This window comes from Pleurodeles waltl, chromosome 3_1 (assembly GCF_031143425.1).
Source record: "Pleurodeles waltl isolate 20211129_DDA chromosome 3_1, aPleWal1.hap1.20221129, whole genome shotgun sequence".
In the NCBI taxonomy this organism is placed as follows: Eukaryota; Metazoa; Chordata; class Amphibia; order Caudata; family Salamandridae; genus Pleurodeles; species Pleurodeles waltl.
The window spans coordinates 398208415-398232986 of NC_090440.1; the positions used below are offsets into that span (position 1 = coordinate 398208415).

At 45.8% G+C, this 24572-nt stretch overlaps 1 protein-coding gene across 1 annotated transcript in view; it reads left to right on the forward strand.

Annotated features, from left to right (window-relative positions):
* The first annotated feature begins 1002 nt into the window (after positions 1-1002).
* TUBGCP4 (tubulin gamma complex component 4) overlaps positions 1003-24572 on the forward strand; it is a 339555-nt gene continuing 315985 nt past the window's right edge. Inside the window, exon 1 of the mRNA XM_069222595.1 lies at positions 1003-1187. Within this exon, the coding sequence (XP_069078696.1) occupies positions 1110-1187 (78 nt within the window). The 5' untranslated portion in view covers positions 1003-1109. The remainder of the gene's footprint in view (positions 1188-24572) is intronic.

Genomic DNA, 24572 nt, shown 5'->3' on the forward strand with positions numbered 1-24572 from the left:
CTTCACACATTTATTGGACCTTCTTGACTGCATGCTTCCATGATTCATTTGGCTGTTGTTGTTGTTGTGAGGCAGCTTTGTTGTAAGCTTGAATGTTACAGCTGGGTTTCCTGCTATCTTTGTGTCACGCTTTTTTTTGTTTGGGCTTGTGAAGTCCTCATACTGGAATGACTGGGACGAGGAGGACTTATGAGGGGGTAATGGGCCGTTACTTACCGGTAAACTTCATTACCCCGTCTCCAAGTCATGTCCTCTCTCTCGCCCCTTTATTGTTGTATTTGGTCTTGTTAATAGCAGGTCTGGAGGTGAGTGGGAGGGGCTTTCATTCACTAAAAATAAAATAAAATACTAGCGTGTTAGGGTATCTGACTGGAGGCGGGACCACCTCATACTGTAAGGACTGGGAAGAGGAAGACCTTAAACGTGGTAATGGCACACATACAGACATTGTAGTGTGTAAATGGCACACATGGGCATACTGAAAACTGGGCAGCAATGCACAGCTGTAAAAAGTCCATGCGTTAAAAAAAAATTAGCAGCTAAATTAACCTTTCATTTTCTAGGATGAATATTATGAGCACCACTAATGTGGGTAATGATGACCTATCCAAGCGCAAGTAATTACAAGAAGCCAGGTGGAAATGTACGTATCACCATCTCTCGCCCTCTGCTGTAAGTGCGCGGTAGAACCGGCGGGAAGAGTATAACTTTTTTGAAACTGACGACCGAAACAGGGAGGCGGTTTAAATTTAGTATAGCGTTGACGGGGATGCTTCAGTCGTGCTTTACCGTTATCAGGAGGCCAACATTTAAGAGCAGCTATTGTAATTTATATTCATATTATCGCTAACTTGCAAAACAAAGATTTACAATTACATTTTAAATTGTACTCTACCTGTAGCATGGAGTTTCGTGAGCAATATTTTTGTGAGTACGTCGTCCTTATGTGGGACGGGCGTGCTTCGGGGTTCTTTTGACCACGAAGCCAGCTTGTTTTGTACACAGAGGCAATCGCCTTGTCATTTGGAGCGGTCTTCTCCCTCACGGAGCCGGTTAGTCCGTTGCTGTACTTGGGTCCCAGGCTTGGAGTAGACCTGCAGGCTCCGAGGATGATTCACGAGCTGCTGTTGGCGCTGAGCGGCTATCCGGGGAGCATCTTCACGTGGAACAAGCGCACCGGCCTGCAGGTAACCCAGGAGGAACGTGGCGGCAGAGAAGTGGTTGCAAGAGTTAAGAGACCCTTAAGCCCCATGGTACACATAACACTGGCAGGTTTGAAGGTTTGGGGCATCGAAAAAAAATAGGAGTGCGGAGCAAGTGGACATTAAGACGTGGGGAGCAAATGGGGCTTCATCATGTTACCGGGGCAAGGGACCCGGGTACAGTAGCTTTCCCCTGAACTGGGGCAGAGTCAGCACAGGCAAGAGAGAGAGGAAAAGGAAGATAGAATAGCATTGGAAAATTGGCCAGCATAGGCAGGTGTGCGTTACGGGTGCCTCCGCTCTATGTTGTGTTGCGTTCTGTCACTTATCCCTCTGTCTTGTGATGCTGTTGCTTTCAGCATCATGCGTTCGTTGTCACGGCTGTGGCAGTCTGCTCGGTAGACATAAGAGGTCTAGAGAAAATAGATGTCTTTTAACTGTGCCTCTATGTGGTTATGCAATTAGGACGTTGAAAACTTGTCAGTATTTTGTTTCTTGTATTAACTCTTCCATGCAAAGGATTTAATTTTAATTATCATAATATAAATATATAGTTTTTATCAAGCTCCAAACGAGTGAAAGCAGCGAGGAATATTCAGCGCGTCTGCATGTGACCGTTTTCAACAGGCCCTATTTGAAAAATGTTCATCTGGATAGGCCAAGGGTATGTTCGTGGGGGCCAATGTGGGCCTTTTTTTTGTCAATTCTGGAGGTAGCCTGTGAGCCCTAGATTTACATCATATCTTCTTCCAAACAGGCGTACAGTGCACCTAGAGAGTTATTTGAGATTATGAGCTGGTGTCTGTTCTCAGCAGCCACAACCCCTATAATTTCAAGCAGGCCAGGCTTTGACGGAAGCACCTGGATTCCAAGCGGACTGTCCTAGTCATTCAAGGTTAAGGAGGTTCCTGTTACCACACCTAAGCCTTGAGATTTCGCACTATGGAGACTGGCATACTGTTTACTTTGTAACTGTTCATTTTCATGTCATTCTTTTGTGGTGTACTTTCATTGATAAAACTGGTTAAAAAGAAAAGCAGCAACACATTTGTGTAAAAAAAGAAATGACAACTAAGAGCAGTTTTCTGACAAGTGTAAAACAAGTAATTGCAAAAGGTAACCTTCTGGGGCCGTATTGCAAAGTTACAGAAGGGGCTCCCGATGCTTGTGCAGCTCATTCTGTGAAACTGATGCATATATAGCTGGTGCTATTCTCAGAGGATGTTCCCTCATTTGCATGAAGTGTAACCCCACACAAATGAGGGATTCATTTTGCCTCTGAGCCCACCCATATTTTGGATGTGGGTGCAGAGGCAAACAGGCACATAACATGAGAAACAAAAGCAGTCTTCCAGACTAGCAGAATACTTGAGCCATGGTTGGGGTTTGTACCAGTCAGAACTGAATGCTCCATAAAGTGCATTTGATTCTCTCAGATCATGCCATGTTGCGTTATGTTAGTTTGTAAAGTGCACTATCCCCCAGCAGAGTACCCTGGCGCTGGGCAAGTATGAAATTAGCCAAGCCTAAGGCCTAATGTGGTCACTCGAAAAGCCAGATCTTCAGCTTCTTGTGGTTTCTAGAAGTGAGGAGAAGACTCGAATGTGTAATGGCATGCCATATCAAGGTTTAGGAGTGATGTAGAAGAAAGGTAAACTGCTGGATCTGGTTTTCCATATGCGTGGGATGTGTGAAATAGGAGTCTTGCCGAACTTGGATGCCTGGAATTTTGTGAAAGCAGGTGGTATTGTTGAGGTTTGCTGTGCCAGAGTGCCTTTAATGTTTGGGTGAGATGTTTGAAATGTGCTCATTTGGGTAAGTGTAGCCAGTGCAGCTCCTTGAGATGGGGTAAGATGTGAGTGTCATTTGAGGTTGGGAGTGATTCTGGCTGCCGAGTTCTGGATGTGCTGCAGCCTCCTGTTTAGATGCTTGTTTATCCCGTGTTGAGGGTGTTCCTGTAGCCCAGGTTGCTGGTGACAAGAGTGTGGGTGATGATTTTCCACATGTTGACTGGCAGCCATTTGAAAATCTTCCTCAGCGTCTTCAATATTGGGAAGCACAAGACAATGATGGCATTTACTTGGACATTGATGTTGAGTTTGCAGTTGATGAAGATCCAAAACTTCTTGACTTGGTTTATTTAGTTCTGCGGTAGGTCTAGCTAATTAGGATTAGTGCCACCATGTGTATATCATCCCAGACTGCATAACCTACGTTAGCCTTTTCCATTATGAGTAAACGGTTAGACAAAGAGTATCACCAGGGCCACTGAATTTATGCAGTATGCGAGTACCAAATTATGTGACATAGTTGACTAAGTTATGCATCAAGAAAAGGCAAATTAAGTAGTGTAAAGGAACGCCTGTGAACCCATTTCTTTTTGCATCGTGCTATATGTATCTTGTTGCAGAGTGTACACCCATCTCTTGATACTGCCCTTAGACTTTATCTGTATCACTGTTGTGGATGACTGCCAGTTCCAACACTTTTTTGGGAGGCTAATTGGAATATCAAATGTTTGCAGTTGGTATGTTTAGTATCGTTATACTTTTCTTATATGTAAATATTTAAGTAAGCAAGTGGCATTCCCTACCGTGGAGTGACCTTTGACTCTAGAATTCGTTTTTTTTACAGTGCATCTCAAATTGTTCCCTTCATTTTAACCATTCACTGAGGGCTTTGTATGATGTGTCCTGTAAAGTTGGTGACAAAACAATTTTAGCCCTTCTAGAGGGGTGTGTGTGTGTGTGTGTGTGTGTGTGTGTATGTATATATATATCCAAATTTATACCTGTTATGATCTATGGGACAGGAATATGGGGCTTTCGGGAATGCAGCAAGCTCCAACAGGAGGAGAATCACTTTTGCAGGTGATTGCTGGGAGTAGGCGCAAGTAGCCAACACTATTTTCTACATGAGGAACTGGACCTGCCTTATGTGATGACCTGGTGGGGATTGTCTCACTCTTCCTTTGGACCTTGATTTGGAGCAATGAGAAAGCATTGCTCAACAGGAAAGTTATTACTGATTGTTTTGCTTGTGACTTTGGGATGAGAATCCCATGGCTGAGCTATGTCAATAAAACTATGGAAGCCCTAGGCAGGCCTGATCTGTTTGCATCATCACACACTATTACTCAAGGAGAGCGAACCAAGGTGAGGGAGCTCTACTTGAGCTTTTGCGACAGCCAACAGAAAGAATAGAGAGCTGCCCAAGCCTGCTGTGATAGATTTAGGCCCTCATTATGAATACGTCGGTGTTTACCGCCGTGTTCAGGCTGGCAGTCATTTAACTGACTGCCAGCCCCCCTGGAACCCCTCCGGCCGCATAAAGAACATTCTGCTGGGCCGGCAGGCGGAAACATTGTTTCTGCCCGCCGGCCCAGCAGAATGCCTGGGCGGGACATTGCCGCCGGTCCACATGGAGCTGCTGTCAATGCCTCTGTGCGGCGGGAGCAGCTGCACCCATCGGGCAGTGACCTGCGCGATGGGGCACTGAACAGGGGCCCCTGCACTGCCCATGCCAAGTGCATGGGCAGCGCAGGGGCCCCTAGGGGCCCTTCTGCCAGCCTTTCCCTGGCGTGGGAACCCACCAGGGAAAGGGTGGTGGCTGTAGGGATCATTATTCGAGGGGCAGCAGTGCTGCCCTGTTGGATGATGATTCTTTCCACCGTCAGGCTGCCTGTCGGAGGCAGCCTGTCGGTGGAGGAGGGCCGCCTATGGCAGCCCTCCATGTGTACATTATATGGCAGGTCAGCCTGCCATGCCGGTCTTCTTACCTGCTGCCGGCATGGCGGGCTGAACCGCCGGGGATCATAATGACCCCCTTAGTCTCATTTCAATGGGCATGAGCACCACAACTATTATGTAAAATACTTAGAAATGGGTGCTTTTGATCATATTTTGCCTAGGCTTCATTAGATGTCATCTATGCTTTCCACTAGCTCAGTTTGATACATAATCTATCTTGATCTGTTGACTTCTTTTTATGTACGTTTTATTAAACGGTCAGACATAAATACATGGCACCTGTCTGAAAACTCAATGTATTTTACCAACATAGACTTGCTTTTTATTTCCTTCATATGTTGCTTGATTCAGATATGTGTTTTGCTGTGGGAGGTTCTTGAAAATGACGCAGCACAACAGAAAATGAATGGTCATTCAATGATGCTTTCTTATGCGTCTGTGCACCTTATTTTCTCTCTTTCAATTTCCTTTCAAACATGATTTTAGTGGTGGACATTTTTAACCTTAGAAAGTTTTCTAGATTACATATTTTGAATCTGTTCTAGCTCATGCTATGTCTAGTGATTTTAAACAGGCTCTTTTTAGAAGAAAATACAAAGGGGAGTTTTCTATGTCTAACACAGATGTATTGTTGAGATTTGTCTTTATTTTATCATTTTATGAATAAATATTTATATACCTGAATATAAATTTATTTGACTTTATTTGGATGAATCCAGTCAAGACTTTTGATGAGTTCAGTATTCACTTTAAATATCCAGTTTATTTGTACTATTGCCCTATTACAAATCATCTGGTTCACTTGGCTTCACTTGAACATGTAAACCTTATATTTGCAGTGATTGTGTTCTTAGGCTCAGAGTTAGTGTTGGTCATTATTTTCATAAGTTTGATTATGATGTTGCGTAAGGATTTGGTCCTCTTATCCCCGTCTTGTACTACCTTTTCACATGCTTGAACACTTGCTTTAGACATAATATGGTCGTAATTACAGATTGTCCCATAACTGCACATCAAAACTTGCAGTGTGTAATAGAACAAATTTAAAGCGTCTACTAGTAACACTGATGTTAGCCAACAGAAACAGTGTGAAACAGAAATGAAAGTTAAAAAAAAAATAATAATAATTACAGCACGATCTCCAAGTCGTGAAACTAACTTGGTGAAGGGAAAGGGTGATAAACCTCCGTATGTTAAAACAGTTTGAATAGCTGTTCTATTCATTACCATTAACATGTGCAGATTGCATTGCCAACCTTCGGTCGAGGGACAAAAGAGGTCTGAAAAGAAATTCTTTTTTTAGTACCTTCAGCCCTCCCCATTTCAGAAGTGGGCTGTGCAGCAGAGAGAGTTTGATAGAAATCATGGAAGACCCGACCAATATCCTGTGTGTAGGTGGGCATGTCCCCAAAGGGAAAAACTACCGCCAATGTTATAATGAGGGCCTATGTCTGGTTCAGAATTCAACGCAAACATAACCTCACTCCAGATGTACTGACCAGGATTCACTTTTACAAATGGAAGAGATCTTTCAAACTTCCCACAATCAAAGCACCACTAAGCATACTGGTGATAATATCCAGATTTATCATTTCAGCATATATACTTTAGCTAAGCGGAAATAATTCAAACGAGCGACAGACTGTCTACGAGAACATAAATTTTCCCTACTGATGGGGGTTCTCATTGCATCTGCTTTTCACATTTAATGGTGGGTGCTCCATGGCATATACCCCAGAGGAAGCTGACTGCAGACTGACAAGGATCTATCCTCTCTACGACCTGTTGCTGCTAATGGAAGCAAACTTAAGCAGTGGAGAACTTGTCAAACTCTGAAGCAACAACCAACAATGCGTAAACTGATCAATCAGGTGATGATTAAGCTCCTCTACTGATCCCCCACAAAAGAGAGCATTAGTATTATCCTCCTTAGCCTCTGTTAAGCCTCTGGGGAATCCAGCTACTGGGTCTGAGGACCAGGTTGGAGGTGGCGAGTGTAGGAAGTTGGCTCTGTATATACCAAAATGAGGCATGGTATGCACAGAGTCCAGGGGTTCCCCAGAGGCTTAACAGAGGCTAAGGAAGATAATACTAATGCTCTCTTTTGTGGTAACGTGGTCGAGCAGTTGGACTTATCAGAGGGTAGTGCAAGGCATTTGTTGAGGCACACACTCAATTACTAACTCCAGGCCAATTGTTTTTATATATCAAAAATATATTTTGTTACTTCATTATTAAAACCAAAAGATCTTTGTTGTAGGTAAGTACAGTTGTAAGTAAATATCAGACATATGTATCAAATGCACGTTGTTTGGTTTTTTCAGCTAACGTAATTTGCAAGTAAGTAACTCTTTTCAGTTTCAAAATTTGACACTGTGCAGTTTCTCATAGGAATCAATAGAGTACTGGGGTGGAGCGTTAGCACATTTAACAGGTAAGTATACGACTTACGATTCCAGTCTTCAGGGGTTAGGATGTCCACAGGTCCAAGTTCGGGCTGACCCTAAAAGTGCACCACCAGCAACACGGGGCTGGCTGGGTGCACAGGTCAAAGTTGGTGTCGGGTTTTCAATGGAATTCTCTGAGGACGGAAGGGGGGGCTCAGTAGAAAACTGGTTACAGGTAAGTACCTGCGATTTCAGGACACAAGCCTGGGGGGGGGTTTAGGCCAGCACTGGGGGTGGGGCGGCACAGGTCAGCACCAAGCGCACACCGTCAGCGGCACATAGGCAGCTGGGTGAAAACACAGAGGTGAGCGCCCAATGCTCTTAAATAGGGGGAAACCAGGGGTCACAAAAGATGCTGCAGACTGGGTCCAGGGGATCTGCTCTGGAAAACCATAGACTGGACAAGTAGGAGAGGCGCCCACTGGACTTTGCTGTTCCGTCGATCGGCTGCAGGGGTCTCCTTGGACGTCGGGAATCTTAGTTGGATCCAGTCGCAGTCAGGGGGGTCCTCTGGATTCAGACTATAGGCGTCATTGTGCTGGCCAGGAGTGGTGGACTTGAGGTTGGAATTGCCTGGGGACCTTCTCTAGACCGGTGAGCCACCTGGACTCAGGCTGTGGGTGTCAGGTGCAGAGTAGTCGGGGCTCTCTGATAAGGGTCGGTTCTGGAGTCCTTTTGCAGGGTTTTTTCTGGACAGGGCCAATGTCCTTGGGAGTTTTTGGTGTTCTGCTGGGCAGGCAGTCCTCTGGGGGTTTGTAGAGGTCGCTGGTCCTGCAGGATGCATCTCCGTTTTAGAACAGGAGTCTTGAAGCTGCAGACAGGCCGGTAGGGCTGAGGCCAAGTCAGTTGTTGTCTGGAGTCTTCACTGCTGGGGGTCGTCTTTGCAGTCCTTCTTTCTTGAGGTCGCCTGAAATTTGTGAGTAAGTTTCAAGGATGCCCCGAAATACTAGATTTAGGGGCGTTACAAAGGTCAGAAGGCAGTAGTCAATGGCTACTGACCTTGAGGGTGGCTACATCCTTCCTGTGCCCACTCCCGCACAGTCCTATCCCTATTGGTCCATCTCCTCCAAAACAAGATGGAGCGTTCTACATGGAGGGGGTCACTTCAGCTCTGGACACCTTAGGGGTGGTCCTAGTTGCAGTGGATTACTCTCCCTTGTTTTACCTAATTTTCCAGCCGGACCTGGTGGCAAAGGTGTGGCCTGGTCTGGCGGGGGGTGAGGGCATATCCACTAGCTGCAGTGCTGTGGCTCACCGCCAAGTGTGAGAGTTCCTGCATGGGGGAGGTGTGAAGCACCTCCACCCAAAGCAGGCTTTATTTCTGACCACGGGGAACACAAAGGCTCTAACCCCATGGGGTCAGAAACTTGTCTGTTAGCGGCAGGCTGGCACAGACTGGTCAGCCCTGTAATAAAGGGTTGGGTAAATTACAGGGGGCATCTCTAAGATGTCCTCTGTGTGCATTTTACAATAAATCCCACACTGGCATCACTATAGGTTTATTGTGCTGAGAAGTTTGATGCCAAAGCTCACAATCTTCAGTGAAGCCATCATTGAGCTGCTGTGGAGTTTGTAATGAAAAACTCCCAGCCCATGTACTTAATATGGCCACACTGCACTTACAATGCCTAAAAATGGACTTGGACACTGTAGGGGCATATTGCTCATGCAGCTATGCCCTCACCTGTAGTATAGTGCACCCTGCCTTAGGGCTGTAAGGACTGCTAGAGGGGTGACTTACCTATGCCACAGGCAGTGGTTTGTGGGCATGGCACCCTGGGAGGGGTGCCATGTCAAATTTACCCTTTTCTCCCCGCCAACACACACAATCTGCAATGGCAGTGTGCATGTGTTTGGTGGGGGGTTCCTTAGGGTGGCACAGTACATCCTGTAGTCCTTAGGGACCCAAGGGACTTAGCTGTGTGCAAGGGGTGTGCCAATTGTGGAAACAATGGTACAGTTTAGGGAAAGTACACTGGTGCTGTGGCCTGGTTAGCAGGATCCCAGCACACAAGTTAGCATCAATACCAGGCAAAAAGTCTAGGGGTAACCATGCCAAAAGGGGCACTTTCCTACAGTGAGCACACCAATAAGTTGTCAGTTCTCCTTCACCCTCTGCCAGCTCCTCGTGGCAAGCTCCGAGATTGAGTTACAGGCGCCTCACTTTGCAGTAGAGAGGTGTGCCTTTAGCTCACCAGTGAGCCTTGGCATGCGGTTTGGAGGCCAACCCATATATACACTAAGCCCCTTTATAAGTCGGTCTTGTCTCTCTGCAGCCTCCTTGTTCATCAGGGCCTTGAAACCTGTGCAGCTGGACCCACAGCACTTGGGGCCGTCCACAAGGGGCCATTTGAAGGGGAACCAATAGTGTAGATGGACAGAACTAACCCAGCTTACATACTCTTCATAAACATTTCTTATCGAGTAGGTTTAAATTGGTTAACTGCTGCTGCGTTCCAGTTTTCAGCCTTGTCACTGTCCCACATTAATTGTTTGCCTGGGTCACTGGCTGTGCAGACAAGAGCAAGTGAAGTAACTAAAGGGCCTGTGAAGTGTGTCATAAAATGAGTTTACTTCTGGATATTCGTTACCTGTGAAGCCTAGTTTTCATACCTATTGAAACATCAAAGTTTTCAGCCCTTCATGTCCTACTTACTCACAGCCAAATTGACCCTTTACGTTTTTTCCTGCAGCCTACAATTAATATTGGTATTTGTTTTCATTGGGGCATATTGTACTAACTATCCACTAAGGCTCAAATAACAAGAGAAGCTTGTGGAGAACATTTTTCATCAGGAGATAAGAACTGCAGTGTCTCCATAATGTAGACATTATACAGAGGAGTCCGTTAAAAGTCAGAATATGGGCTTGACATAGTAGCAAATGGCAAACCAAGTCATTTGAATGAAAAGGTGAGAAGAAAAAGGGTATGTTTACACTCACTTTTGACATGGAGCTGCCTGACCACAACCACATTTGGTGTCTTGAAGAGAGCATGGAAGGTGTGAGGGGGATACAGAAAACACCAGCTTCACTCCCCTGCACCCCAATAACCCTGTGGAGGACTGGGCTGGTATGGGATGTGGCCTCCTCATGTCACCACGAGGAAAAGTAGTCTCCTCTTCTAAGCTTAGTTGAAGAGTCCCACATCCTTGCCTTTTTTTCTAATTTTTCTTATTTGTAAATGTGAATTTTCCAATATTACTTGACTGCAGGAATACTGAAGCTGCAATCAAAAAGTACTAGCCTTCCTCTCAGAAATCATCTTCTACGTTTTCCCATCAGAGATACTGTCATGGCACCCTAATCAGTAAGATCAATATTCTTATGTATTGCAAACAGTTTCTTCTCTTCTTGTAATCAGGTGTGTAGGTCAGTAGAGCACTGCCCTCTGACTTATCTGGACCAGTCTTCTGACTGTTCAAACCGCCCACCGACTGAGCTCCAGCACCTTGAGGCTCCTGCCTCCTCTTTGCGCATGCTCTCTCTCATGCTTGGGCTGCCTCTGTCTTCGAACCTGCCATCCTTTGACTTCTGACTTTTGCCTTTCTTGTCCTTTGCCTTTCTTGCTTCCCCTTCTGTTCCCTTTTGCTCTTTTCACACATTCTTTTTCACCCTTCTATTGCCTTTTGCTCTTTTCTCACCCTTCTGTTGTCTGTTTGGCATTTCAGATCGCTCACTCTCTTCTTCATTCTTTTGTTGCCTGTTTGTTCACACACACTCCTTCTCACCATTCTGCTGCCATACTCTTTCTTACCCTTTTGTGCCTTTCTGCTTTTGACCTTTTTGTACCTTTTTCACCCTTTTATGACTTTCTGCACTTCTCACAGATTTTCAGCTTTCTGTTACATTTCTGGGTTTTCCTCTGTGCTTTGTTTTTGCACCTCCCACCTCCTGTGCACCTTCCCTACTCCTTACCTGGTCCTCATGGGCCACCCCTCCTTCCTGCACTTCACACTAGCCCCACCCAATGCCCCCTGTGCTTCTCCCCCTCCCAGGGATTACGTAATGGCAGCTGCAGCGTGGACAAGCCTAAAGGCAAATCTAATATCCTGGACAGCCAGGCTTCTCCTGTACGCTACTCCGCTGAGCTCCTCCGGTCTCTGAACCTGGGGTGCCCATCCATGTGTTACTGCTGCGCTGCATCACGCTACACAGACGGAACTTTTGCCTGTACCCACTGCCACATGTTCTGTAACACAATACCCACCAACAGCATTCCTTCCACACCCACCTACAATGAACGAGCTATCATGCATGCTCCTCAAAACCTGCTCTCTCAGGAAAGACACCAGTGAAATTGGGGACCTCCTTCACAATGATACTCTGTATCTCCTCTTCATTACAGGAACATTGCTGATCTCCGAAGCAACACCCAACATCACCATAGCTATCTCAGCAGTTTATAGACTTGCATACCGAGACCGCCAGAATAGACCAGGAGGAGGAATCTCAATCATATGCAGGGAATCCTTCAACTGCACTGCAACCATAGAAGCCGAGCCCCCTGCATAGAGCAGCTGCACTTCAAGCTATAGATGTCAGCTATCTTCACTTTAAGTGGAACCCTTGTATAACATCAGGACCCAGAGGCACTTTTACAGACAACATTTCTGATTTAATTGCTCCATTTGCTGTCGACTCCAGCAACTACATTCTACTAGGGTACTTCAGCTTCTACCTTGAAGACAATAGCAACCCCAACACTATCAGAATCTTCGAGAGCCTAATGGACTTGAGACTGACACAACATGTCACCAGACCCACACATTCTGCTGGACACACCCTCAACCCGATCTTCACGACCTTCAACATCATTGAATTAACCACGCCGCCCACCTAGAGTGCCCCTTCATCTAGTTCATACCCCAAACAGCAAGACCCGCCACCACAAACACGGCCAAATGATGCTGGAGCTGTATCCAGGACTCCAGACTTCAACTGGGTAGAGACACTGCGCCTAAATCAACCAATCTCCACCAGTTACCTAAACAGCGACATCAGACAACTGGTTGATTGAATCGCGAAATGCGCAGACTCCCTGGCATCCTGTAATCACAACACACAGAGAAGAATATGTAAATGGGCCAGCTGGTACACTGAAGAACTCAGTGTAACCAAACAATACTGAAAACAACTGGAAAGAAGATGATGAATAAACAATCTAAAAAATGACCAAAATAACATACATGACAGCCGCCCTGAGATTCTACCACCAATAAAGAAGGCGGCCCTAGCAGAGCGCATAAAACGCTCCAGCAGTGGACAAGAAATCATTGCAATCATCAAGGACTTCACTTCACCAGCCGCCACCACTATTTGCATCACCCTCTCGAAAGAACTATGTGACAACCTCTCATTGTTCCACAGCGACAATATCAAAGCCATTTACAACAACTTGGACCCTCAATCGAAGCCCCACATCCTCGCCTTCAGCCTACCCTCTAACATCCACTGAGTAACCCTAAAAGCTTGGGAAACACTCACCACAGAGGAAACTGCCAGCATCATGAAAACCATCCACTTTGGGACACATACAGACCCCTGCCCTCACCACGTCTACAACATCGGAGCCGCCACTATCAGTGAAGTGCTCACCTGCATCATGAACACCTATGTCACTTCCGAGATGTTCCCAGATGCCTGAAAACATGCGATGGTCAACGCACTGCTAAAGACACCCTTATCAAAACCCACACAACTAGCAAATTACTGCACAATCTGCCTTCTACCCTACCCTAGCCATAAACAAGCAACTCTCTCAACACCTCCAAGCACACCAGCTCGCGGACAAAACACAATCTGGGTTCCAGCCGAGCCATAGCACTGAGACTGCTCTCATTGCAGCAACCATTGACATGAGGCTGATCCTGGACTGTGGAGACACAGCAGCCCCTATACAGCTCAACCTCTTTGCAGCCTTTGACACCGTCTCCCACTCCACCCTGATCAAATGACTGCATGAGACCAGCATACAAGGATCTGCCTTCAACTGGATTTGTTCTTTCTCACAGGAAGAACACAAAGGGTCATCCTGCTTCCCCACACATCAAAGGCTAAGAACCTCATATGTGGAGTCCCACAAGGATCAAACGTATGGTATTCAACATCTTCATGACTCCATTAGTGGTTCTCATCAGATCCTACTCAACATACTGTACTACGCAGACAGTATCCAACTGATACTATCTCTGTCCGACAAAACCCCTAATACAAAAAACAACTTCATAACATGCATGACTGCGGTAAACACGTGGATGGAAACCAGCTGCCTCAAGCTCAACACAGACAAAACTGAAGTAGTGATCTTCGAGGGGAAAGCCTTCTCCAGGGACTCCACTTGATGGCCAACAAACCTTAGATCCTCACCCTCACCCGCCACCCATGCAAGAATTCATACTGGATGACACGGTCCACAAAACTGCTGAAGTAAATGCAGTGACCTCCACTTGCCTTCAGGTCTTTAGGATGCTATGAAAGAACCTCAAATGGTTTCCTGAGAACACCATGAAAATATTCACATAGGCCTCGATCACTAGCAGACTCATTCTATGCAGGAAACACTAAGAAACTCCTGAACTGGCTCCAGCCAATTAAAAACACTGCAGCAAGACTCATACTCTACCTCACAGCACCCACATCACCCCACAAATCCTAGAACTACACTCTGCTCCCAATCCACAAACGCAACCAATTCAAACTGTTCACACACATATACAAAGCACTACACAACACTTGCCCTGCATACCTCAACAGCTGCATATACTTCTACACCCCTTCTAGGCAATTCCTCTCAGCCCATCTCTGTGGCTTGCATACCCGCATCTGTAAAATCTCAGCCAGAGGCTGCACCTTCACATATCTCTTCCATAAAGCATGATACAACCTCCTACACCACTTCAGAGCCTCCCTTCTGCTTCTTAAGTTCTGCAAGAAGCTGGAGATATGGCTCTTTGTGGGCCTCGAAAAATCATAAATATGTTACTAGACCTGCAGGTCAAGTAGCTTGAATAATCTACTCGACCTACCAGTAATGTACTTGACCCAGAAACGGGTCTCAAATTGTGTGATCCTAGGCAAATATTGTATTTTACAGTCGCCCTTACTTCATTCTCACATATGAGTGCCACTTCAAATATGTGAGTTCAGCATTTCTGTTGCCAAAAAAAAAAAATCCTCATTCGTTTCATTAGGGTACTCATGATCCATGCATGACTTGCCCCTTAGTTTAATAATAGCTTTGCCATCAGGCAGAAGTGTTACTCTGTTTATGCTTAAACACTCACTTTTAATAAATATATTACTAAAGCATGATCTGGTAGCGCACTGTCATTTACAGACAGTAATTTTCCGAAAAATATCTAAACACCTTCCCACTAACTTGCAGCTTTACTGATAACACTATATAGTGTATTAACAATAGTATTTGAAAATTGGGTTTCAGAAAACATCTATCATTTGCACATCACCAAATAAAGTGTTCTGACCTTTTTTTCAATCCTATTAAAATATTTTTTTCAGCACACAGAAGTACAACAAATGGTCTGTCCCAGTTAATGAAATATATTTTGAAATGTTTGTAAAGTTGACTTAGTTATATAAATGTTGTGTTTTAGGAAAAACATAATACCAACAGCCTTTCATTTCACATAGGTCAGACAGTCCACCTTTCAAAATCCTGCAATCACAAGGAAAAGTATTTGCACTGCAAGAAGACAAACAAATTGTTTCCAGCCCAGCTCACTCCAATGGACACACTCTAGATGTCATGTTTGCAACCTTAGGACAAGCCACAGTTACAGACAACTACCCCCTAAGCTGGAGGAACCACAGCATAATCACCTTCAGGATCCATGCACCTAAAAACAACAACCAGGGATGTGGAATTCCTATTGCCCGACGCCCGGGACATCTTGTTTGGGGTCAAGGGCAACAAGTTTTTATGTTTACTTTGTCCTTGGGACAAGTAGGCCCAACCCTCTGCAACACAAACCCCTCTGGCTGCCTGTTTACAGAGAGTGGAACTCTCTGCAGTTGAGGTAATGTGTTTCTGAAAGACAATGCTGTTCTAACTTGTATTTATGGTTCATTATTTGAAAACCTTCATTATTAGGGTGAGTGCTGTAAATAAATGTTTTACGGTCACACTTCACTACTGACGTTGGTTCCAGTACAAAAAAAAAAAAAAAACGTGTATACACATGTTTGAAAAGTTTAGGCTATGAGGCTAAGTATAATGCTCCCAGAATTCTCTCTGATTAGATGCAAATGAAGTGTCATTTAGTAAAACGTTTTGATGCATGCTAGTATTTCCCAAAAATATTTCTAATGGAAAATCAGTGTAACCATTTTCAACATGATTATGGGAAGCATGAAAATAAACAAACACTGACAAAGCCAACTGATCTGACATATTTTTATAAGTCTTTTAGTTTCATCAATGCGTGTCTTGTTTTGACATGGCTTTTGTAACACTTTATTGTTGTGGGAGCTACCAGGCCCTCAACATTGTAACAAACACTGGCAAAAAAAAACCAAAACGTTTTTGAACTCTAAAAGCACACGTTGCCACCAGTGGTATAACAAAGGCCCCGCAGCCGCCCTTCAGCACAGCACCTGCCCTGAGTGAGTCTGGATAGGGGGCTTCTCCATGTTCTTTGCAAAGGGGCACCCTCCAGTTTCGTTACGTCACTGATTGCCACTGTAGTTCCTGACACTGAACAAAACTACTCCTTGTGGAAGGGCAGAATGCAATTACTCACAGCAAAGCCAGCCGAAAGAGAGAGAAATAGAAGTTTAATAAAAACAAAATGTCTTTGTTAACACCAGACCTAATTAGGGGCCAAGACCCACATGTAGGCAGCTTTTTGCATGTCGCAAAAGTCGACTTTCGCTGTGTGCGACGTGCAAAAAGCACATTGCGATGCACAAACCCAGTTTTGCGATTCGGTAACCTGGTTACCGAATCACAAAACGGGTTTGCGACTCGCAATTAGGAAGGGGTGTTCCCTTCCTAATTGCGACTCGCAGTGCAATGTAGGATTGTTCTGCGAACGCGGGCGCAAACCAATCGCAGTTTGCACCCATTTCAAATGGGTGCTAACACTTTCGCAAAAGGGAAGGGGTCCCCATGGGACCCCTTCCCCATTGTGAATGTCACTGTAAACATTTTTTCAGAGCAGGCAGTGGTCTTACGGACCACTGCCTGCTCTGAAAAAATTAAACGAAAACGTTTCATTTTTCGTTTTTGTAATGCATCTCGTTTTACTTTAAGGAAAACTGGCTGCATTACATAAAAAAAAAACTGCTTTATTGAAAAGCAGTCACAGACATGGTGGTCTGCTGTCTCCAGCAGGCCACCATCCCTGTGAGGGCCGCTATTCGCAAGGGGGTCGCAAATTGCGACCCACCTCATGATTATTCATGAGGTGGGCATTTGCGAAGCCCTTGCGAATCACAGATGGTGTCAGGGACACCATCCTACATTCGGATTTGCGATTCGCAAATTGCGACTCGCTCTGACTCGCAATTTGGGGGTCGCAAATCTGAACCTACCTACATGTGGCCCCAGATTCTTAAAGAAAGTCACAAAAGTGCACCCATGGTATATGTCGTACCCCTATAAAATATTTGTGAACTGTATTTTAGCATGGGTAAATACGCATGTGTAGATTTGCTCATGTGAAAATCTATTGAGCATTTGCAAGTCCATTTTCCCTCCAGCCACTTTCTTCCCAACCCTGGAAGAAGTTCTAATTCTGCCATTGTCAGGAGTAAATGTCCAACCTTTCTTATTATGGCAAAATATTAGAGAGAAGCTGGTGAAAATCTTTAAAACATGCAGGATAGTAGGTTTGCAGACTCAAAGGCATTCCAGCCCTGGAACTATTGCTTACTGCTTCCTCCAGCCCCAGTATGCAGATCTGCAGAAAGGTGGCAAAATAAGGAAATTGCTACAGTAGGGATTGAAACTTCAAGTATTCAAGCCCTATTATGGTAGTAGCCCTGGCATATCAGAGAGGTTATTATCAGAGCTCTTACATAATGAGATTGCTGCCATAATTTGGCACCACAGTACATGGCACCAAAGGGACAAGTAGATCATTTTACAGGACAAGTAGATTTGAGAAGCAACCTGTCCCCTGGACAAGTAGATATTTTAATAAATTCCACACCCCTGATCAACACTTCAAAGACAATGAAAACCAACACCAAACTTGTATACAGACAGTGGGGGAAAAACTAGACATCCATAACTCCACTCCAATCTTGACGCATCGAGGGTTGACTACAAAACGAACACCACATGGATTAATGACCACATCAAAAGAATGGAAAAAACAAGAAATGAAATAGACAAAATCCTACAGTGCCCCTATAATAGAGCCTACAGAAGACCTAGCAGAGCCACAAAAAGACAACATTACTCCACTCACGTAACTGAAGCTGGCTGCCCTTCTAAAGAACCCCACAAAATTCAAAACATAGAAACGCCACAATACTTCTTATTATAAGACGATACACAGTATGCATTGACATTTTTTCAGTAATCCGTGGTTCATTTGATAATTTTACAGATGATATCTGAATGTACGTTGTCTAATAGGTACACTGATTCGTCGACATAGACTATGGTTTGAAGATTAGGGAGGATGCAGGGAAGGGGGGTAAAGGTTATTGGGGGGTCAAATTGTAAAAGAGGGGAGCAGGAGAGAGAGAAGAGTGATAGAGAGGAGAACGGGGAAGTAGGGAGGTTAGGTAGAATATTGGGGGGGAAAGGCAAATATTTTGGCTCCGTGTTTCTGGGTTATTAAATGGATATTCCGGATGTTCCTCGTCATTTGCCGACGATCTTACAGGGTTGTGCCATGTGATACATTTATCAAAGTGTATTGTAGGGTGGGCCAAGAGGATACATTTATGGGGGGGGAGAGGGCCATTCCGGGGGAGGGTAGACAAGGGAGAGTATCTGTGTAGATTCAGGATTAGATGTATAAAGAATCCGGCCTTGCCTACTAATGTTGGACAGTTAGCCTCTGATCGAGCAAATCCAAGAAAAATAATTTCTAGTACGTATTTAGGCGGGTCGATATGGCATGGTGTAAAGGGTGTTCTCTGGGATGAATAGTCTCCGGAGTAGAGGAAAAGGATAGGGGAGCGGGGAGGGAAGCGAGGGAAGGAGAGAAAGGAAGATGGTGGGGTGTCAACTGCCATCCGCTGACCATCAGCCAGCTGCCTCATGGTCTTGTCAGGAAGGGGCTCCAGATTTCTGTAAATAGGGCCGCTTGATCCTGTAGGTTATAAATGACTCGCTCATAGGTAGCTGTTTGGAACATGGCTGTCATCCATTCTGTTGGTGTTGGGTCAACAGCAGACCTCCAGTGTCGAAGAATACAGATTTTCGCTGTGGCAATTGCTGTGTGTAGTCGTCGTTTATGGGGACGTGATAGGGAGGGGTATGGGCGCATGTCGTGTAAGATAATGAGTGTTATCGGTGACGGGTTTGGTATTGATATGAAATCCCTAAGTGTCTGGAACACAGCTTCCCATAGGGGCTATATCGTCGGACAGTGGCACAGAATATGAAGTAGATCACAATGGAGCTCTGCGCATCGCCAGCACCTCGCATGTGGTATCAGGCCTGCCCTGAAGAGTTTTGTGGGGGTCCACTACCAGTCCTGGAGGATTTTGAAGAGACAGAATTTCAGGCGGGCCTCGCGGACCCCTCTGTCTAGGGCTTCGATTATGTCTTGCCATTCTTCTTCTGTGTAGGCTATTGCTAGTCGATCTTGCATCTGAGACGCAGTCGCTCTAGGAGAGGTTGCGAGTAAAGATGGTTTGTAATCTCTGCGTATAGACCGGCCATAACTCCTCTGTGTCGGCCCCATTTCTGCAGGTAATTGACAACGGGTGAGGTTTTGATCGTCCACGGGGGGGGGTCCTAGGGCCTTGCGCATACAGTGCATGAGTTGCATGTACCTCCATTCCTGATTTTTGTGGATTCCGAACTCATCCCGTAGGGATTCAAAGGACCGGAAATCATTGCCATCTATTATTTGGGTTATGTTGTGGATACCAGCGTCATTCCACTGGGGCCATCTTAGGGTATTTCCCCCTATTTTTATACATTTGTTTCCCGCTAAAGGGGCTTGCGCATGTAGAGAAGGGTGCACTCCCAGTAGCCGGTGGGCTCTGCGCCACGCTGTATTTGTAGCTGCGAGGATAGGATTGGACGAGTGAGAGTAGTCGGTATATATCCCGCCTAGTTCGGAGTGCTGTCCCTGTATGTGTTTCTCCGTGATTGTCCATTGTGTGGGATCTGGGGTGCTTGGAAGTGTGTAGGCTAGTTGTGATAGTTGTAGGGCTAGAGCGTATTGTTCTACTGAGGGTAGACCTAGTCCTCCATAGGGTCTGCGCGCTAATATTGTCCCCGGTTTTAGTCTTGGCCGTATAGAACCCCAGACAAAGGACCTTATCAAAGTATCAATCCTTCGGAGTAGAGAGAGCGGAATCTGTAGGGGGAGCATGCCTAAAACATATGTGAAGCGGTGGAGGGTGACCATCCTAACCGCCTGTGTTCTGCCCCACATAGATAGGCCGAGTAAGGTCCACTTGGCAAAGTCCTGTTTCATCCGGGATATAAGAAGGTCTAGGTTATCCCTGACCATGTGTTCTAAGCCTCGGTTAATATATGTCCCCAGATATTTGAGGTGGGTTGGGGTCCATTTAAATGGGCGGCCATGGATTGCAGCTCTCGTTGTTACGCGAGATAGGGGCAACGATTCACTCTTGTCCCAGTTTACTTGATACCCGGACAAGGGTGCAAAGCTTTCTATGATAGAGAGTAGGGATGGGATGGATCTTTCTAAGTCGGACAAGGTTAACAGAATATCATCTGCATATAAATAGATTTTGGAGGAACCCCCTGGTAAGGAGATGCCTGTTATCTGTTGAGAATTCCTTATAGTTGCCGCCAGCGGTTCCATTGCTAGTAGGAATAAGAGCGGAGACAAGGGGCAGCCCTGTCGAGTGCCCCTTCCGATGGGGAATGGGTCCGACAGAAAGCCCCCACAGTTAACTTGTGCCGTAGGGTGATCGTATAATAATCGGACTTTAGAAATAAATTGATCTCCGAGACCAAAATGTTTCATGGTGGTGAATAAATAGGGCCATTCGATGCGGTCAAATGCCTTCTCCGCGTCGAGGGATAGTGCCAAGGCTTCTTCTGGTAGGTTTAACGATTCAAGCAGGGTGTGGCATAGTGTGCGCATATGGTTTCTGGAAGTGCGGCCCGGTACGAATCCCACCTGGGTATTATGGATTAGGGACGGTATGACTTTGCGCAGACGTGCTGCCAGGACACTAGCTAGTAATTTAACATCTCCGTTTAAAAGGGAGATGGGGCGATAGCTACTGCAGAGTAGGGGGTCCCTTCCAGGTTTAGGCAGAACGACAATCGTGGCCCTGTTGGACAGGGCACCCAGGGAGCCCTCCTGGCACGCCTCCATGAGTGCCTTGTGTACTGCTGTGGTTGTCTCTTCTCCTGACCATCTGTAAAATTCCGCGGGGAATCCATCTTCGCCCGGGGATTTATGGTATGGGAATTTTGTGATAACCTGTGTAATTTCTTCCTTGCTTATATCGCCCTCAAGGAGAGCTCGGCCGGCTTCTGATAGGCAGGGCAATTTTGCCGCAATGAGAAATGCCTCTGTCTGTGCCTGGTCGGTCGTTGTTTCGGGGGCGTAAAGGTGTTGATAATATGTAGCAAATTCATTCACAATGTCTTGCGGGCGGGTCAGTACTGCTCCGGAGGGAGCATCTCTCTGTCGGAGCTGTGCCGCTAAGAGGCGTCCGGCCTTTTCTCCTTGTTTATAGTGGCGGTGATGTAACCTTTGTAGTGCATATTCTGCCTGTGTTATGTAAAGATCGTTGTGTGCCATTCGGGCTTGTTCGAGGGAGAGGCGTAGCTCTGGGGACGGCTGAGTAGTGTATTGTTTGGTGAGGCGTTGGATCGTGTCTTCTAGGTTGCGGTAGCGGACCTCCCTATCTCTATTGGCCAGTGCTGCGTCCCTCATCATGTTCCCTCAGAGTGGCCTTAGCCGCTGCCCATAAGACCCGCTTGGATGTCTCAGAGCCTATGTTTTCGGTCATGTATGTGGATATGTGGGCCTTGAGTTGCTCTTTCCCCTGGGGGGAACGGTATCTGTGTATGGCAAAGCTCCATGGTTTACGACCAGGAGCGGTCAAGCCCACCTGAATAGAGAGTAAAATCGGGGAATAGTCTGAGAGTCCGCTATCTAAAATGCTAGTGTCTTGTATTTGGGGGATTATGGTGTGTGATACAAGAAAATAGTCCAGGCGTGATTGGGTGCCATGGACGGATGAAATGAATGTGAATTCCTTGTCCTTTGGGTGTGTTAGTCTCCAGCAGTCGACTAGGCCTACATCTGCTGTGATGTCCGTCAGTAAGGCCCTATCAGGATTATTGCCCACATCGATGGGGCCTGTCCAGTATGGCATCTCTAGTAAGATTTCAATTCCCCCGATGATATAGCGTGTGGTCCCTATTTCGGTCAGTACGCGATTGAGTTGTAGGAAGAAGGAGTGCTTTGGTCCGGTTGGTGCATAGACAGAGCCCACACATAGGAAGGTATTTCCTATTTTCAGTTTGGCAAATGTATATCTCCCTTCTGTGTCATTCCATGTTTTAATGATCATGGTCGGCAGAGATTTACGTATTAGTATCGCTACGCCACATTTACGAGGTGTGCCTCCCTTGATTCCCTGATCTTCTGGACAGCAGCTGAAGAAGACCTTTCCTACCCAGTCACGTCTAAGTTTATCAGACTCTATATTATCAAGATGCGTTTCTTGGATCAGGGCTATATCTGCTTTTTTAGATTGAAAATATGACAAGATCTTTTTCCGTTTGATGTAGTTCGTCATGCCATGAACATTCCAAGAGAGGATTCGTAGTGGGTGCACTATGTGGGGGGTTGTCTCTGGCATACTGAGTTATAGGAAAGAATTTCAGCAATACTGGGGGTGGTAGTCGTGTGGTGCTGTGTTCGCTGTAATATGAATATTTGGGAGTTCGAGGGGTGAGGCAGAGGCAGCTGATGAGGGTCGGGTGCCCCAACAAGAAAAAGGGGGGGGGGTAGAGAAACGAGAACGTGGAGGGGTTGGTGAGGGAGGGGAAAGGGATAATATGGGAGGAAAGAAGGCTAGAGTTAGCGTTTGTCTGTAAAGTGGGATGGATGTGATGATTGGGAGGGGAAAAGGTTAGAGGGATATAGGGAGGACCGGGAGTGCTATGCTCCCTTAGGGACGGTCTGTAAACGGCGAGTCCGAGTCCTATCCGAGCTCCTAATGCCGTCGATGCAGCCTCTCTGCCGAGGAGGCGGCGTTGAGGGAGGGGGAGGCCAATATTGATCCAACGTGGTCGAATGCACAGGTTCTGAGCTGAGCTCCGAAGGAGAGGAACGGATATGGGGGGAAGCCATGGGCATATTATGGGAGGGGGGGGGCGGGAGAGGGTAGTAGCTATGTTGATGAGGGAGGGTATGATGTGTAGATAATGGGGGGAGGATTTGGTGACATAATTTTAATATGGTGAGGGTGGACACAGTGGGAAAGGTGGTAGAGGGGGAGTTCACACTGGCCTGGATTAAGAGATGGAGAAGGATCCAGTTGATATCTCGTAGTGTCCAGTGTCTAATATAATAGGTTAAATGTTTATCCTATTTTCGAGTGAAAGGGGGCTAGCGATCACTGTACTTGATGTGTGTCATCGCGATGGGTTCTATGTTGTGAGGGTATATTGGTCGAGGAGGGGGGTGGGTGTGGATCAGGGTGTGAATTTGTAATCATGATTATAATGATAGATATAAATGTGATAATGATTTTAGTGTAGATGTTACCGTAGGTGTTGGTATAGGTGTAAGGGGGGGGAGAAGTGATTTATGGGATCAAGGGGTGGATGCCTAAAGGGCCAGAGGAGAGGAGAGGGCGGGGGGGAGGGTGTAAAGTAACATAATGCCGGTTCAGATCAGGATATTTGAGTACATTTGCACATAATAACAGTTGAAATATTACTATACTTATAGCATAATATCGCTATGTCAAACAACATAATGTCACTGCAACCTGTTAATTTGTCTAACATAACATAGTATAATATAGCATAACGTAACGCAATATAACTTATTTCCACACAGGTAATCTTATTACATTCTATTAGTTTATATGTCGTGGGACCAGCCCCGGGGTGGGTGTTGTTATTGAAGGGTGGAACATGGGTTGTGTATACAAGTGGTTGGTCTACTGCTCATCAACTACGTGGTCAGGTGCCATCGCGAGTATATGGAGGAGTTGCATCCCCGTCATGGGGAGGATTCTGGGGAATACGTATGAATATCGGCCTGCTTGTTATGCCTCCATGGAGATATAGTGTTCCCGTAAGAAGTAGTGGTGCATCTCCGTAATATGTAATGTTGTGTTGTTTTATATCTTATCGTCCCCTGTGGCAGGTGATCATGTTGTGCCAGTACTCTGGTGATCGTCGGGATGTGTATTATTATTGCGTGTAGATTATATTACATTCGTTTCGTTTCCCGGAACGGCCGTTTAAGGGAGAAGTGGAAGGTGGTAGATTCAGCTGAGAGGGGACAGCATTGCGACTTGTCTGCAGAATAGGGCCTGTTCATGTAATCTTGTTGTTATTGTGTGGTGTTGTGTTGTTAGATATTCTATATTGTAGTAGTGCTGTGAGAGGGTGAATGGCAGCTTCTCTTTAGGTATGGAACTTGTCCCTACTGAGCAAGGTCCCGATGTATGTGTTTGCATCACCTGTGGGGTCTTCAAGATCCGGCTTGTGCGTTTTGTGTTATACAGTGGATGTCTATGCAACAGTGTTATAGAATAAGGCCCCGTGTTATCTTGTAGAACATGTAAACATAATGATCATCTAATGTTGTTAGAAGGGTTATTAACGATTGTTAAGTAATAATGGCTACAAACAAAACCCGGGCTTGTACTCATCCTTCCGTGAGTTCTCGTCGTTCCAGTTTCAATGTCTTGTAATCATCTCACATGCGCCCAACGAGGGATCGGTGTCTCAGGGGGGTACAGTCGTTGGTTTTAGAGGTGATCTGGGTTTGTCCCTTTCTGACAGT